Source organism: Rhinopithecus bieti, unplaced genomic scaffold (genome assembly GCF_001698545.2).
Source record: "Rhinopithecus bieti isolate Rb0 unplaced genomic scaffold, ASM169854v2 scaffold_7901, whole genome shotgun sequence".
In the NCBI taxonomy this organism is placed as follows: Eukaryota; Metazoa; Chordata; class Mammalia; order Primates; family Cercopithecidae; genus Rhinopithecus; species Rhinopithecus bieti.
In genome coordinates, this window is record NW_016805596.1 from 453,032 (window position 1) to 466,521 (window position 13,490).

A 13,490-nucleotide genomic window follows, 5' to 3' on the forward strand; every position below is an offset into this window, starting at 1 on the left:
CCGCCCGAGTCTCGCACCCGCCCGGCACCTCGGGCCCCGCCGCTTCCGCTCGCCCTGGGGCCGCTCAGGGAGCCGGGACGCGCTGCCTGGGCTCCGCGCAGTCGGTAAGTCCTTCTTCCTATCCCCCCACTTTCTCCGGGGGAAACTGAGGCCCAGAGGTGCGGCTTGCCTTGAGATCCCACTGCCAGTATGGGCTGCAGCCCACACGGGGAGGGGCCTTGATTCTGGGGAGGGTTCACTGAGGAGGGGGTAGGGTGGTCCTTGTAGCCCCCCACTTTTCACCACCTAGACCCCACTCCTCAAGCCAGGCTCAGAGTCTGGTGGGGGTTGTCAGAAGGTGAAGACCCCTCCCCCTGATTTTTTGGTGGTTGTTTGTTTTTGAGGTGGAGTCTGGCTCTGTCGCCAGGCTGGAGTGCAGTGGCCCCATCTCAACTCATTGCAACCTCCGCCTCCTGGGTTCAAGCGATTCTCCTGCCTCAGGCCTCCCAAGTAGCTGGGATTACAGGCGTGCACCACCACACCTGGCTAATTTTTGTATTTTAGTACAGATGGGGTTTTACCATGCTGGTCAGGCTGTCTCAAACACCTCAGGTGATCCGCCCGCCTCAGCCTCCCAAAGTGCTGGGATTACAGGCCTGAGCCGCCACGCCGGCCCACCTCCCCTTGTTTTAACTTTCCGAAGCAGACTTCTTCCTGCTTCCTGGGCCAGCCCAGGCTCTGGGCTCAGAGAGGGGCACGGATGCAGCTGACCACACAGCTGTCTCAGCACCTGGAGACACCCGGGACCCCAGACCCTTGGTGCCCCAGAGGTCCAAATGCCAGAGCCAGTGGGGCCTGAGAGCCAGGGAAACAAGGTCCGGGTGGGACCCAGCCTCCTTCAGCTGGTGCCTGGGCCCGGGCTCACCCGCCTGCCTTCATGCTCTGCTGGCAGCGGGACGTCCTGGCTCACTTGGCAGCTGCTTCCCTTCCCTCCCCTCCCCTTTCTCCCTGCAGGCCGGGGTCACGAGGAGGGTGTGGATGGCAAGTGACTTCATCCCTGCCCGACAGATGGAGAAACTAAGGCCCAGAGAGGCAGTCAGCTTCCTCCCCTTCCCTGCTCCAGCCTCAGCAGTGGCCCCTTCCCTCCACGGGCCGCCCCGGCGCTCAGTCCCACCCCCTCCGCTGATGAGGCCATGAGGCACCGACTGGATCCGGGCCAGGTCACCCCTCCCTGTCCCATCCCCAATCCGGGGGGCTCTCTGCTGTGTGGAAGCTGAGGGAGCCCTGGGGCCACGGTGCAGCTGGGGGCCTCTTCCAGGGACCCAACTCCTGATCCAGCCCCTGCTGGCCGTACCTTCTGCAGTGTCACAGAATCATGGACTGAATCCACTCGGCCCCCACTGCACAGATGGGGAAACTGAGGCCTGGGAGAGTGGAGTGGCTGGCCTCAGTCCACACGGAAAGGTAGAAGCAGTGATGGTGGGGACGGTGAGGAAGGGGCCCCAGCCCTAGGAGGCGCCTGTGTACTTTTTTTTGTTTTGTTTTGTTTTGTTTTTTGTTTTTTTTTTGAGATGGAGTCTCGCTCTGTCGCCCGGGCTGGAGTGCAGTGGCGGGATCTCAGCTCACTGCAAGCTCCGCCTCCCGGGTTCACGCCATTCTCCTGCCTCAGCCTCCCTAGTAGCTGGGACTACAGGCGCCCGCCACCTCGCCCGGATAGTTTTTTGTATTTTTTAGTAGAGACGGGGTTTCACCGTGTTAGCCAGGATGGTCTTGATCTCCTGACCTCGTGATCCGCCCGTCTCGGCCTCCCAAAGTGCTGGGATTACAGGCTTGAGCCACCACGCCCGGCCAGTGTGTACTATTCTTGAATGATCCCTCCAAGCATCAAGCATCGATTAAGCTCCTACTGTGTACATTATAGCACAATACATGTATCAATGATATTGCAAGCTGGGCACAGTGGTTCATGCCTATAATCCTAGCACTTTGGGAGGCCTAAGCGGATGGATCACTTGAGGTCAGAAGTTTGAGACCAACATGACTAAGATGGTGAAACCCTGTCTCTACTAAAACTACAAAAAGTAGTCGGGTGTGGTGGCGGGCACCTGTAATCCCAGCTTCTAGGGATGCTGAGGCAGGAGAATCACTTGAGGGGAGGGTTGCAGTGAGCCGAGACTGCACCCCTGCACTCTAGCCTGGGCGACAGAGTGAGACTCCATCTCAGAAACAAACAACAACAATAATTGCAGATGACATTCTGAGTTTTTCCTCTCCATACCAGGCTCCATGCCTCCTGTCTTCTTTACCTGATCCACGGGACCCCTCAACTTTCCTGTAAGGGAGGCTCTATTACCCTGTTTTTCAGAGAGGAGAAGTAGGGCTCAGAGAGGTTTAGTTACTGTCCAAGATCACACAGCCAGTCAGGACAGAGCCGGGACACAACTCTGTGTCTCTGGCGGTGGCTCCATGGACTCAGCCCATCTTTTCCCCAGGCCCCGCCTCTTCCAGAACCTCCTGCTCCTCCTGTGGGCCCTGCTGAACTGCGGTTTGGGGGTCAGTGCTCAGGTAAGGGGGGGCATGAGCCCAGGGGGTGGCGAGTGGGCATGGGGACCCAGCCAGCACTGTGGAGTCACCAGCATCTCCCCGCCAGGCTGACCGTGCCTCTGTCTCCCCAAGTAGGGTCCGGGTGAGTGGACCCCGTGGGTGTCCTGGACCCGCTGCTCCAGCTCCTGCGGGCGTGGCGTCTCCGTGCGCAGCCGGCGCTGCCTCCGGTGAGCGGGCCGGGGCTGGTAGGGGGTCCCTACCCCTCCTGCCCCGCTGGCCCAGCCTGACCCCTGGCCACACCCTCGGCCTGCCCACACATGCTGTGCCCTTTAATCCCACTGATCCCACTGGAATGTGGGTGGGGTTGGCGGGGGCGGAGGATGGAAGGCCAGCCCCAGGAGGGGATCCCTGGGGGTTCTCGCCACACTCTGGCTCCCTGCAGGCTTCCTGGGGAAGACCCGTGCTGGGGAGACTCCCATGAGTACCGCCTCTGCCAGTTACCAGTAAGTCCTGCCCACCTCTCAGACCACCCTCCCACCCCAGGCTGCCTGAAGCCCGCCACCTGCCCCTTGGGTTGTCCCAGCCTCTGGCTCACCTATCTCTGTCACTAGGACTGCCCCCCAGGAGCTGTGCCCTTCCGAGACCTACAGTGTGCCCTGTACAATGGCCGCCCTGTCCTGGGCACCCAGAAGACCTACCAGTGGGTGCCCTTCCATGGGGGTGAGTAGCCTGGTCTCCTGTGGTCAGAATTGGTCCAGAGTGAACAACTCATTACTCTTAAGGAGAGGGACTTGGAGAGTTGCAAAGAGACGAGGGTATTAGCACTAGGGTTTTGAAGGATATGTAGGAGTTGGTGAAGTGAAACAGAAACAGCATATGTTAGGCGTGAAACAGGGGCAGAGGGAAGCAGGGTTCATTCTGAGGATTCCGACTGAGGATTGACTTAGAGCTGTAAGTTCTCAAACTTATCCCAGTAGCAGGAAATGTTGCTGCATTGAGCTGAAAATAGCAAGTTATATAACTATGTGCCCGGGGCAGAGAGCCTCCAGATTTCAGGGAGACAGGCAGCTTCACACGCCATGGGGAAGGCAGACACAGATAGAAAAAAAGCCTAGAATGGAGAATGGAAATGAGTGCCATACATCAACGTCATTTCTCGCCCTCCCTCCTCCCTCCCTCCCTCCTCACCTCCTCCCTCCCTCCTTCCTTCCTTCCTTCCTTCCTTCCTTCCTTCCTTCCTTCCTTCCAAGAATTGGAGGAAACCTGCTGTGATCCCACCCTCACAGAGGCCCACTGGGTCCAACCCAGGATCTGTTCCAGGCAGGGTCCACCAGCCAGACTCAGGGAAATGGGAGCCAAAAGGAGCTGGAGAGAAGAGGGAGTGGAGATCAGGGCTGTCAGACTGTGTGTATGATCAGACAGCCCATTTTTGCCCCACTTCCAGGCAGAACGGGAAACTGAGGCCCAGGGAGGACCAGCGACACACCTCAGTTGTGCGGGACTCAGTCCAGTCAGTACTGGACACACTTCATTGGGCACGTGCTAGGTGCTCGGGCCAGTTGCTCAGATCTTCTTTCTTTCTTTCTTTTCTTTTCTTTCTTTTTTTTTTTTTTTTTTGAGATGGAGTCTCACTCTGTCACCCAGGCTGGAGTGCAGTGGCATGATCTTGGCTCACTGCAGCCTCCACCTCCCTGTTTCAAGCGATTCTCCTGCCTCAGCCTCTGGAGTAGCTGGAGTTACAGGCTCCCACCACCAAGCCTGGCTAATTTTTTGTTTTGTTGAGATGGGGTCTCGCCATGTTGCCCAGGCTGGTCTTGAACTCCCGGCCTCAGGAGATCTGCCCACCTCAGCCTCCCAATGTGCTGGGATTACAGGTGTGAGCTACTGCGCCTGGCCTTTTATTAAGGTCATCCATCTGCACACTGATAGAGTTCTTGCTTCTGTATCCTAGAGCTTAGAACAGTGTCTGGAAAACAGTAGGTGTTCAGTGGAATGAAGAATGAGTAATGGTGTTAAAAATGAATAGTATGTAAGGACTTCTCATATAAAGACTATGAATGAATGAATGAATGCAGCCCCAGGATACTTGCCTGGGAGTCCTAGCTTGCTGGAGGCAGAGCACCTATGGTCCAGTCCTGGCTCTGCCTCAGCCTCAATGTGTGGCTTTGGCTGAATCTCTGGGCTTCATCTGCCCAAGGTGATGGTTGCCTGATGAAGTTTGGTAGAGGGGGCCTGGAACTCGAATAGGGGTCCCCGACCCACTGACTCCTCCTGCCCTCAGCGCCCAACCAGTGTGACCTAAACTGCCTGGCCCAGGGGCACGCCTTCTACCACAGCTTCGGCCGCGTCCTGGATGGCACCGCCTGCAGCCCAGGTGCCCAGGGGGTCTGCGTGGCTGGACGCTGCCTTGTAAGGACTCGCCAGGCCCCGTCCACCTCCCACTCAGGCTCCACCCACAGTCTCCTCCCTAGGCTCCACCTCCACCCTCCCATTAGCCTCCACCCCTTCCCTAGACTTCACCCCTTCCCCCTCCCCTTCCAGGCCTCGCCCCCAGCCCCACCTTAGGCACCCACCCCTGAGCACCACGCCCATCCTCCTCCCTCCAGGTCCTGCTCCTCCCTAGGCTCCACCCCCATCTTCGCTCCGGGCCTTGTCCTCTTGCTCCCAGGCACTGCCCTTTCCCCAGGTCCTGGCCCTCCCAGCGTCAATGACGCCACGCCTGTCCTTCACCCTTTAGAGCGCCGGCTGTGATGGGTTGCTGGGCTCGGGTGCCCTCGAGGACCGCTGCGGCCGCTGTGGAGGCGCCAACGACTCGTGCCTTTTCGTGCAGCGCGTGTTTCGTGATGCCGGTGACTGCATGCCCCATCCTCCCTGCACACACGTCAGAGCGGGCCCTTTAACAAGCTGTGGCCCGGAAGCAAATTTCCGTGCTGATTGGCCAGTGTGCGGCCCAGCCCCCCTTTCTCCTCATCCTGATTGGCTACTGACAGATTGTCCCTCCCTCCCCCAGAACAGATGGTGTTTTAACGCTTTCCCTGCCACACTGAAGCAATAGTAATTGTAACTCCAACCTTTTACGGAGGGTTTTCCGGTTCCCAGGACCCTGGCTAGCTGTCTTACCCTCAGTAGCTCATTTCATCTTTAAATCATCGCTCAAATACACCCCCACTGGCACCCCAACACCCTTTTACCCTCCCACCCAGGTGCCTTCGCTGGGTACTGGAACGTGACCCTGATCCCCGAGGGCGCCAGACACATCCGAGTGGCGCACCGGAGCCGCAACCACCTGGGTATCCTAGGGTGTGAGGCGGGAGGCACTCTGCAGGCCGCCCGTGGGCAGTTATCCCTGTTTACAGATGGGGAGACTGAGGCCTGAGGTGGGGACCCCGGGGTCTGGGAGACGAGACGGACAGGTTCCTGAGGGCTGACTGTTCCCTTGCAGCGCTGATGGGGGGCGATGGGCGCTACGTGCTTAACGGGGACTGGGCGGTCAGCCCGCCGGGGACCTACGAGGCGGCTGGCACGCATGTGGTCTACACCCGTGACACAGGACCTCAGGAGACATTGCAAGCAGCCGGGCCCACCTCCCACAACCTGCTCCTACAGGTGCCGCTGGGCCTCCAAGAGGGTCAGACGGGGGAGGCTGGTGAGAGAGAGTCAGAGGGGGGCAGTTGGGGACAAGGTCAGAGAGGGGAGGCTGGTGACAGAGTCAGAGGGTGTTGGCTGGGGACAGGGTCATGGCAGGGAGTTTGGTGACAGGGTGTCAGAGGGGGTTCTGATGGGAACAGAGGGTCAGAGAGGGGAGGCTGGGGACAAGGTCAAGGGTCAGCTGGGGACAGTGTCAGAGGGGTAAGGCTGGTGACAGGTTTAGAGGGGGGAGGTTGAGGACAGGGTCAGAGGGGGAAGTCTGGTGACAGAGGGTCAGAGAGGGTTGGCTGTGGACAGGGGGGGACGCTGGGAACAGAGGGTCAGAGTGAGGGTGACTGGGGCCAGAAGGGGGAGTCTGGGGTCAGAGGGGAGAGGCTGGGGACACTGCATCAGAGGGGGGAGGCTGGGGACAGGGTCAGGGGATCAGCTGGGGACAGAGCATCAGAGGAGGGAGGCTGGGGACAGACAGGGTCAAAGGGGGGAGGCTGGGGTCATAGGATCAGAGGGAGGAGGCAACCCCAGCCTCTGGCGAAGCTCCCTGTGTGCCCTCCCCTGCTCCAGGTCCTCCTGCAGGAGCCCAACCCTGGCATCGAGTTTGAGTTCTGGCTCCCTCAGGAGCGCTACAGCCCCTTCCAGGCTCGGGTGCAGGCCCTGGGCTGGCCCCTGCAGCAGCCGCAGCCCCGGGAGGTGGAGCCTCAGCCCCCCGCAGCCCCTGCTGTCATCCCTGCACGGACCCCAACCCTGGCCCCAGGTGAGGTGGGGACAGCCAGGGTGGGGAATGAATGGGGGCTGAGGCCTCTGCCCCTCACAGCACCGCCCACCCCACAGACCTCTGCCCACCCTGCCCTGACACCCGAGGCCGCGCCCACCGACTGCTCCACTATTGCGGCAGTGACTTTGGTGAGACCCCCGACCCATACCCTCACTTAGCCCCTACTAACCTGGCTTCCTGCTGACCTCTGACCCTAATCTGACTTTACCCTTGACCCCTTCTTCTGACCCTAATTTGCCTCTTGACCCTAACCATTCATGGATCCCTCACATGATCCTGACTCCAGTCCCTATAGATCTCGAGGTCCCACCTGACCCTCAGCCCCTCTTCTGGCAATGTGGGTGGGGCGTGGAGATTTGCGCAGAGTTGAGCAGCCAGCCAGCTCAGCACGACCCCCACCAGTGTTCCAGGCCCGAGTGCTGGGCCGCCACCGCCAGGCCCAGGAGACCCGCTACGAGGTGCGCATACAGCTCGTCTACAAGAACCGCTCGCCACTGCGGGCCCGCGAGTACGTGTGGGCGCCAGGCCACTGCCCCTGCCCGATGCTGGCACCCCACCGGGACTACCTGCTGGCTGTCCAGCGCCTTGTGAGCCCCAACGGCACACAGGACCGGCTGCTGCTGCCCCATGCCGGCTACGCACGGCCCTGGAGCCCCGCGGAGGACAGCCGCATACGCCTGACTGCCCGACGCTGTCCTATCTGAGCCCCCGCAGGAGCCCTGGCCACACACAGCAAGAAAGATACATCTGACCAGTCTCAACGTCAGCGTATTTCCCCTCTCGCCCTGGCTTCCAGGCATCTCTGAAATATGTCCCACCTGTGCAGCTATGTGACTCCCTGCCGCACACACTTAGACACCTCTGCATGCAGTTGGAGTCACTGTCACAAGCTGGCAGGCACTGGTGAGGAGACACTGACGAGACTCTGACTTTTATTTCGCCTCTCTCCTTGGCTGCCAGGAAGCTCATAGCTATTTTTTTTTTTTTTTTTTTTTGAGACGGAGTCTCGCTCTGTCGCCCAGGCTGGAGTGCAGTGGCTGGATCTCAGCTCACTGCTAGCTCCGCCTCCTGGATTTATGCCATTCTCCTGCCTCAGCCTCCTGAGTAGCTGGGACTACAGGCACCCGCCACCTCGCCCGGCTAGTTTTTTGTATTTTTTAGTAGATACGGGGTTTCACCGTGTTAGCCAGGATGGTCTCGATCTCCTGACCTGGTGATCCGCCCGTCTTGGCCTCCAAAAGTGCTGGGATTACAGGCTTGAGCCACCGCGCCCGGCTGCTCATAGCTATTTATACTCAGAAAGTTTAACTCTGCTTTCATTCTCTTTGCGTCACACTCGCTTGGAGACACTGTCATGCACGAGCATGACACCCTGCTGCCCTGGGTACCTGGAAACTCATCTGTTTACTTACCAGACTCTGTGCTGTCTCTCTTCTCTGCTACTCACACACACCCTCATGTGTGAAGGGCAGAGACACTGTCACAAACAGGCATGGCTTTTAGAAGACATGCCTAACCAGGCACTGTAACGTACCAATTTCCCCTTTTTCCCTGGCTACCAGGAAACTCAGAGACAATCTTTTCAGCCTCAGCATTTCTGGCTGGATTTCTGCCTGTCAATATGCTCACCCCTCCCCTCTTTTTTTTTTTTTTTTTTTTTTGAGACACAGCCTTGTTCTGTCACCTAGGCTGAAGTGCAGTGGTGCAATCATCGCTCACTGCAGCCTCGAATTCCTGGGCTCAAGCGATCCTCCCACCTCAGCCTCTACAGCAGCTGGAACTACAGGTGTGAATCACCATGCCTGGCTACCTTTTAAATTTTTTGTAGAGATGGGGGTCTTGCTATGTTGCCCACACTGTTCTCCAACTGCTGACCTCAAATGATCCTCCTGCCTCAGCCTCCTGAAGCACTGGAATTTCAGGCATGCACTATCATACTGGCTGTTCACCCCCCTTTTATTCCTCTTTAATTTTTACAAGCACTTTAAAAAAAATTACTTTAAGTTCTGGGATACATGTGCAGAATGTGCAGGTTTATTACATTAGTATCCATGTGCCATGGTGGTTTGTGGCACCCATCAACCCGTCATCTAGGTTTTAAGCCCCGCGTGCATTAGGTATTTGTCCTAATGCTCTCCCTCCCCTTGGCCCCCACCCCACAAAGGACCCGGTGTGTGATGTTCCCCTCCCTGTGTCCATGTGTTCTCATTGTTCAACTCCCACTTATGAGTGAGAACAAGCGGTATTTGGTTTTCTGTTCCTGTGTTAGTTTGCTGAGAATGATGGCTTCCAGCTTCGTCCATGTCCCTGTAAAGGACATGAACTCATTCTTTTTTATGGCTGCAAAGCACTTTTTTTTTAAACACCCCAGTCACATGCAGTCGGTCACAGAGACTCAGGGACACGCTGGTAGAACCCCATCTCCATTTTACTTATGGGTAGACACACATGTTCCCACGCACCCCACCCCTCCTCCTGGCCCAGCCTCACCTCCTCCTGTGTGGGGTGAGGGCAGGGAACAGATGAGGATAGGAGCAGGCGGGGAATGAATGGGGCTTTGGTAGGTCCTGAGCCTCCCCCAACTGCCACATACTTTCTCAGGCCCGCCCTGGGAACCCCTCCCCAGCTGAGGAGGTAGGTGAGAGCCGCTGCTGTCTGTGGGCTGCCAGCCCACTATGTTCTTCTGCAACCAGGAGGGCCGACATGGGCTGTGTGTGTACTAGGGGGTGTCATGAGTTCACTCAGTAAACCCTCCCCTGTGGGGTGCCAACCCTCTGCCTCTCACTCCTGATGGATGGCTCACGCTGCCACCGGGGACAAACCGCTCTGTGTGGGACCAGGGGTTGCATTTCTCTCTGGGCCTGGGATGCCTGGGGTCCGTGGGTCCCCACGGACCACTGGGCACGGACAAGCTGCCCCCACCAGGCAGGGAGCAGCCAGAGAGAATGAAGGGCAAGGAGGCGGCTGAGGCAGAGGGAGTCGGCGAGAGGTGCAGGACATCGGTGGACTCGGCCCCTGATCTTGCAGGTGACCCCAGGCCGGGTGCAGCCCCTCTCCGGCCTCAGTTTCCCCCTCAGTGAATGAAACCCCTCCCAGCTGTGACATGGGAGTTACTCTTTCCTGGAGCCCTTCCCTAGCCCCCTTTCTTCCTTCAGACATTTCTGCAGCAAGTGCTTATTGAACACCGACGGCATACCAAGGACCCAGCGGAGCCTGGGCCGGCCCGGCGCTTCAGCGATGCGGTGCCTTCTGTGATTGACATCTGCGGCAAGCGTTGCCGGCGGGGGTCCCAGGAGCTCCCCAGCCAAGGGCCGCGGGTACTGCAGGGCTGCGTGGGGCCGCAGTGCCCCCTGGCGGCAGAACGGGACATGAAGGGACTCGGTGCGCGCCGCGTGGCTTGCAGCCCAGGTGCCCTGAGCCCACTTCCACGTGGGCACTCGCTTCCCCATGGACGCGGCCCCTCTAGCAGGCCTCCTGGTGACAGCACTGGCTCCTGAGGCCACTGTCGGTGCCTGCCGGGACCCCACTGCCCTCCCTCCCCGATTAGTCTGCAAGGCTGTCCCCTCTCCCAAGCTGTGGTTTGGGGTGTGCCAGGGAATAGAGGTTTCAGGTCTCTCGGCCACTGCCCTGGCGCCTGGATCTCAGACAGTCACCCTGGGGGCTGCCCAACATGCCAGGGGAGCTGACACTCGGAGAGTTTCCTCAACAGGGACCCCAGGCTGTGCCTGAGGCCAGGGAGAAACACGCATGAGGCCGTCCCACAGTCCCCACCGCCAGGAGCACGCCATTCCTATGTGGGCAAGAGGACCCCAGCATGATTTGAAAATGACTACATTGTTTCCAGTGAGAACCACGTAACAATGGGCAATAAATGGTCTCCAGATTTGCACTTTAGCTTTGAAGCCAGCTAGTGAACCTTCTGTTATCTTTGTTATTTTTGATTTTTAGAGCCAGGGTCTGACTGTGTCTGCCAGGCTGGATTGCAATGATGCCATCATAGCTCAGCGCAGCCTCCACCTCCCGGGTTCCAGTGATCCTCCTGACTGAGCCTCCAGTGTAGCTAGGACTACAGGTATATGCCACCATGTGTGGCTGATTTTTCTTTTATTTTTGGTAGAGAGGGTGTCTCTCTATGTTGCCAAGACTAGTCTTGAATTCCTGGCCTTAAGCGAATCTCCTGTCTCAGCATCCTAAAGCGCTGGATTACAGGTGTCAGCCACTGCACCCGGCTGCCACTCTTTCCTCATTTTATTTATTTTTATTTTTTGAGACGGAGTTTTGCTCTTGTTGCCCAGGCTGGAGTGCAATGGCACAATCTTGGCTCACTGCAACCTCCGCCTCCCGGGTTCAAGTGATTCTCCTGCCTCAGCCTCCCGAATAGCCGGGATTACAGGCACCTGTCACCACACCTGGCTAATTTTATATTTTTAGTGGAGACAGGGTTTCACCATTTGGCCAGGCTGGTCTCTAACTCCTGACCTCAGGTGATCTGCTCGCTTCAGCCTCCCAAAGTGCTGGGATTACAGGCATGAGCCACCGAGCCCGGCCTCCATTTGTTTAAATACCGTTTTAGGCCAGCTGTGGTGGCCCATGCCTATGATCCCAACACTTTGCGAAGCTAAGGAAGGAGAATTGCTTCAGCCCAGGAGGTCGAGGCTACAATGAGCTGTGGTTGCACTGTTGCACTCCAGCCTGGGTCACAGAGTGAAAACCCGTATCTATTTAAAAAAATAAAGGCTGGGCACGGTGGCTCATGCCTGTAATCCCAGCACTTTGGGAGGCCGAGGCGGGTGGATCACTTGAGGTCAGGAGATCAAGACCATCATGGCTAACATGGTGAAACCCCGTCTGTACTAAAAATACAAAAAATTAGCCGGGCGTGGTGGCAGGTGCCTGTAGTCCCAGCTACTCAGGAGGCTGAGGCAGGAGAATAGGAGAATGGTGTGAACCCGGGAGGCAGAGCTTGCAGTGAGCAGAGATCGCACCACTGCACTCCAGCCTGGGCAACAGAGCGAGACTCCATCTCAAAAAAAAAAAAAAAAAAAAAAAAAAAAGATAGTGAGGGACCATGCCAGGTGCAGAGCGAGCTTGGCACCCTCTCTCCTCCCTCGGGGCCATGACCAGACCACATTCTTCAAAGCAGCCGGGCCAGTGATTGGCAGATCCCGACAGCCTGGTCTGCCATCCCCATGTGGTCACCGACACAGGGTGGGGGGTGATTAATGATTACCTTTGCTCTTTGCTCTGATGAATCCTGCACCCTGAGTAAAAGACAAAGCCCCGGGCCGGGAGTGGTGGCAGGTGCCTATAATCCGAGCTACTCAGGAGGCTGAGGCAGGAGAATCGCTTGAACCCAGGAAGCAGAGGTTGCAGTGAGCCAAGATCATGTCATTGCACTCCAGCCTGGGCAACAAGAGTGAAACTCCATCTCAAAAAATAAAGAGAAAGTGCCCCCCATGCCCTCTCAGTGCCTGTGTGGTGCAGCCCCGAAAACTCCCCTTTTCCCTCCTTCCTGCCCTCCCTCCTCCCTGCCCTCTGTCCTCCCTGACCTCCCTCCTCCATGACCTCCCTCCTCCCTGCTCTCCCCTTCTCTGCTCCAGGCACAGGAGCCTCCCCTCTGTGCCTCCTACTCACCAGCATGGTCCTGCCTCAAGGCCTTTGCACAGGCTGTGCCCTCTGCCCAGAACACTCTTTTTTTTTTTTTTTTTTTTGAGAAAGTGTCTTGCTCTGTTGCCAGGCTGGAGTACAATAGTGCTATCTTGGCTCACTGCAAACTCCACCTCCCGGGTTCAAGCAATTCCCCTGCCTCAGCCTCCCAAGTAGCTGGGATTACAGGCGTGCACCACCACACCTGGCTAATTTTTTGTATTTTAGTAGAGACGGGGTTTCACCATGTTGGCCAAGATGGTCTCGATCTCCTGACGTCATGATCCGCCCACCTCGGCCTCCCAAAGTGCTGGGATTACAGGCGTGAGCCACCCACCCAGCCTTTTTGTTTATTTTTTTCTTGAGATGGAGTCTCACTCTGTCACCCAGGCTGGAGTGCAGTGGCACGATCTCCACTCACTGCAACCTCTGCCTCCCAGGCTCAAGTGATTCTCTTGCCTCAGCCTCCCAAGTAGCTGGGACTCCAGGCATGTGCCATCATGCCTGGCTAATTACTGTATTTATAAGTAGAGACAGTGTTTCACCATGTTGGCCAGGCTGGTCTCGAACTCCCGACCTCGGGTCATTTGCCTGCTTTGGTCTCCCAAGGCGCCGGGATTACAGGTGTGAGCCACCACGCCCAGCTGACCACTCTTTCTTTTTTCTTTTGGAGACAAGGTCTTGCTCCGTTGCCTAGGCTGGAGTGCAGTGATCATGGCCAGGCATGGTGGTGCGTGCCTATAGTCCCAGCTACACAGGAGGCCAAGAGAGGAGGAATTCTTGAGTTGAGGAGGCTGAGGATGCAGTGAGCCATGATTAAATCACTGCCCTCCAGCCTGGGCAACAAAGCCAGAACCTGTCTCATTAAAAAAAAAAAAAAAAAAAAAAAAAAAAAAAAAAA

The 13,490-nt window shown here is 57.5% G+C and overlaps 1 protein-coding gene across 4 annotated transcripts; it reads left to right on the forward strand.

Annotated features, from left to right (window-relative positions):
* The first annotated feature begins 18 nt into the window (after nucleotides 1-18).
* Nucleotides 19-7,932, forward strand: ADAMTSL5 (ADAMTS like 5). 4 transcript variants are annotated; one of them, XM_017873007.1, is made up of 14 exons: nucleotides 19-104; nucleotides 994-1,199; nucleotides 1,343-1,443; nucleotides 2,472-2,544; nucleotides 2,659-2,750; nucleotides 2,966-3,026; nucleotides 3,135-3,243; nucleotides 4,805-4,932; nucleotides 5,261-5,372; nucleotides 5,727-5,813; nucleotides 5,966-6,129; nucleotides 6,733-6,922; nucleotides 7,000-7,071; nucleotides 7,230-7,932. In XM_017873007.1, the coding sequence occupies exons 3-14, from the start codon at nucleotides 1,388-1,390 to the stop codon at nucleotides 7,532-7,534; spliced, it is 1,449 nt and encodes a 482-aa protein (XP_017728496.1). In that variant the 5' UTR covers nucleotides 19-104; nucleotides 994-1,199; nucleotides 1,343-1,387; the 3' UTR covers nucleotides 7,535-7,932. The 4 variants fall into 4 exon arrangements, with proteins under 4 accessions (XP_017728496.1, XP_017728497.1, XP_017728498.1 ...); XM_017873008.1 differs by having other exon boundaries at nucleotides 994-1,443; nucleotides 7,346-7,932; XM_017873009.1 differs by lacking the exons at nucleotides 19-104; nucleotides 994-1,199; nucleotides 1,343-1,443 and having other exon boundaries at nucleotides 2,172-2,544.
* The last annotated feature ends 5,558 nt before the right edge of the window (nucleotides 7,933-13,490 follow it).

Bases quoted from the DNA above. Each gene is read 5' to 3' on its own strand.
- ADAMTSL5 (XM_017873007.1), top strand. From the start codon at position 1,388: ATGGGGAAACTGAGGCCTGGGAGAGTGGAGTGGCTGGCCTCAGTCCAC. The intron at 2,751-2,965 runs GTGAGCGGGCCG...GGCTCCCTGCAG, and splicing joins CGCAGCCGGCGCTGCCTCCG to GCTTCCTGGGGAAGACCCGT. The intron at 5,814-5,965 runs GTATCCTAGGGT...GTTCCCTTGCAG, and splicing joins CCGGAGCCGCAACCACCTGG to CGCTGATGGGGGGCGATGGG.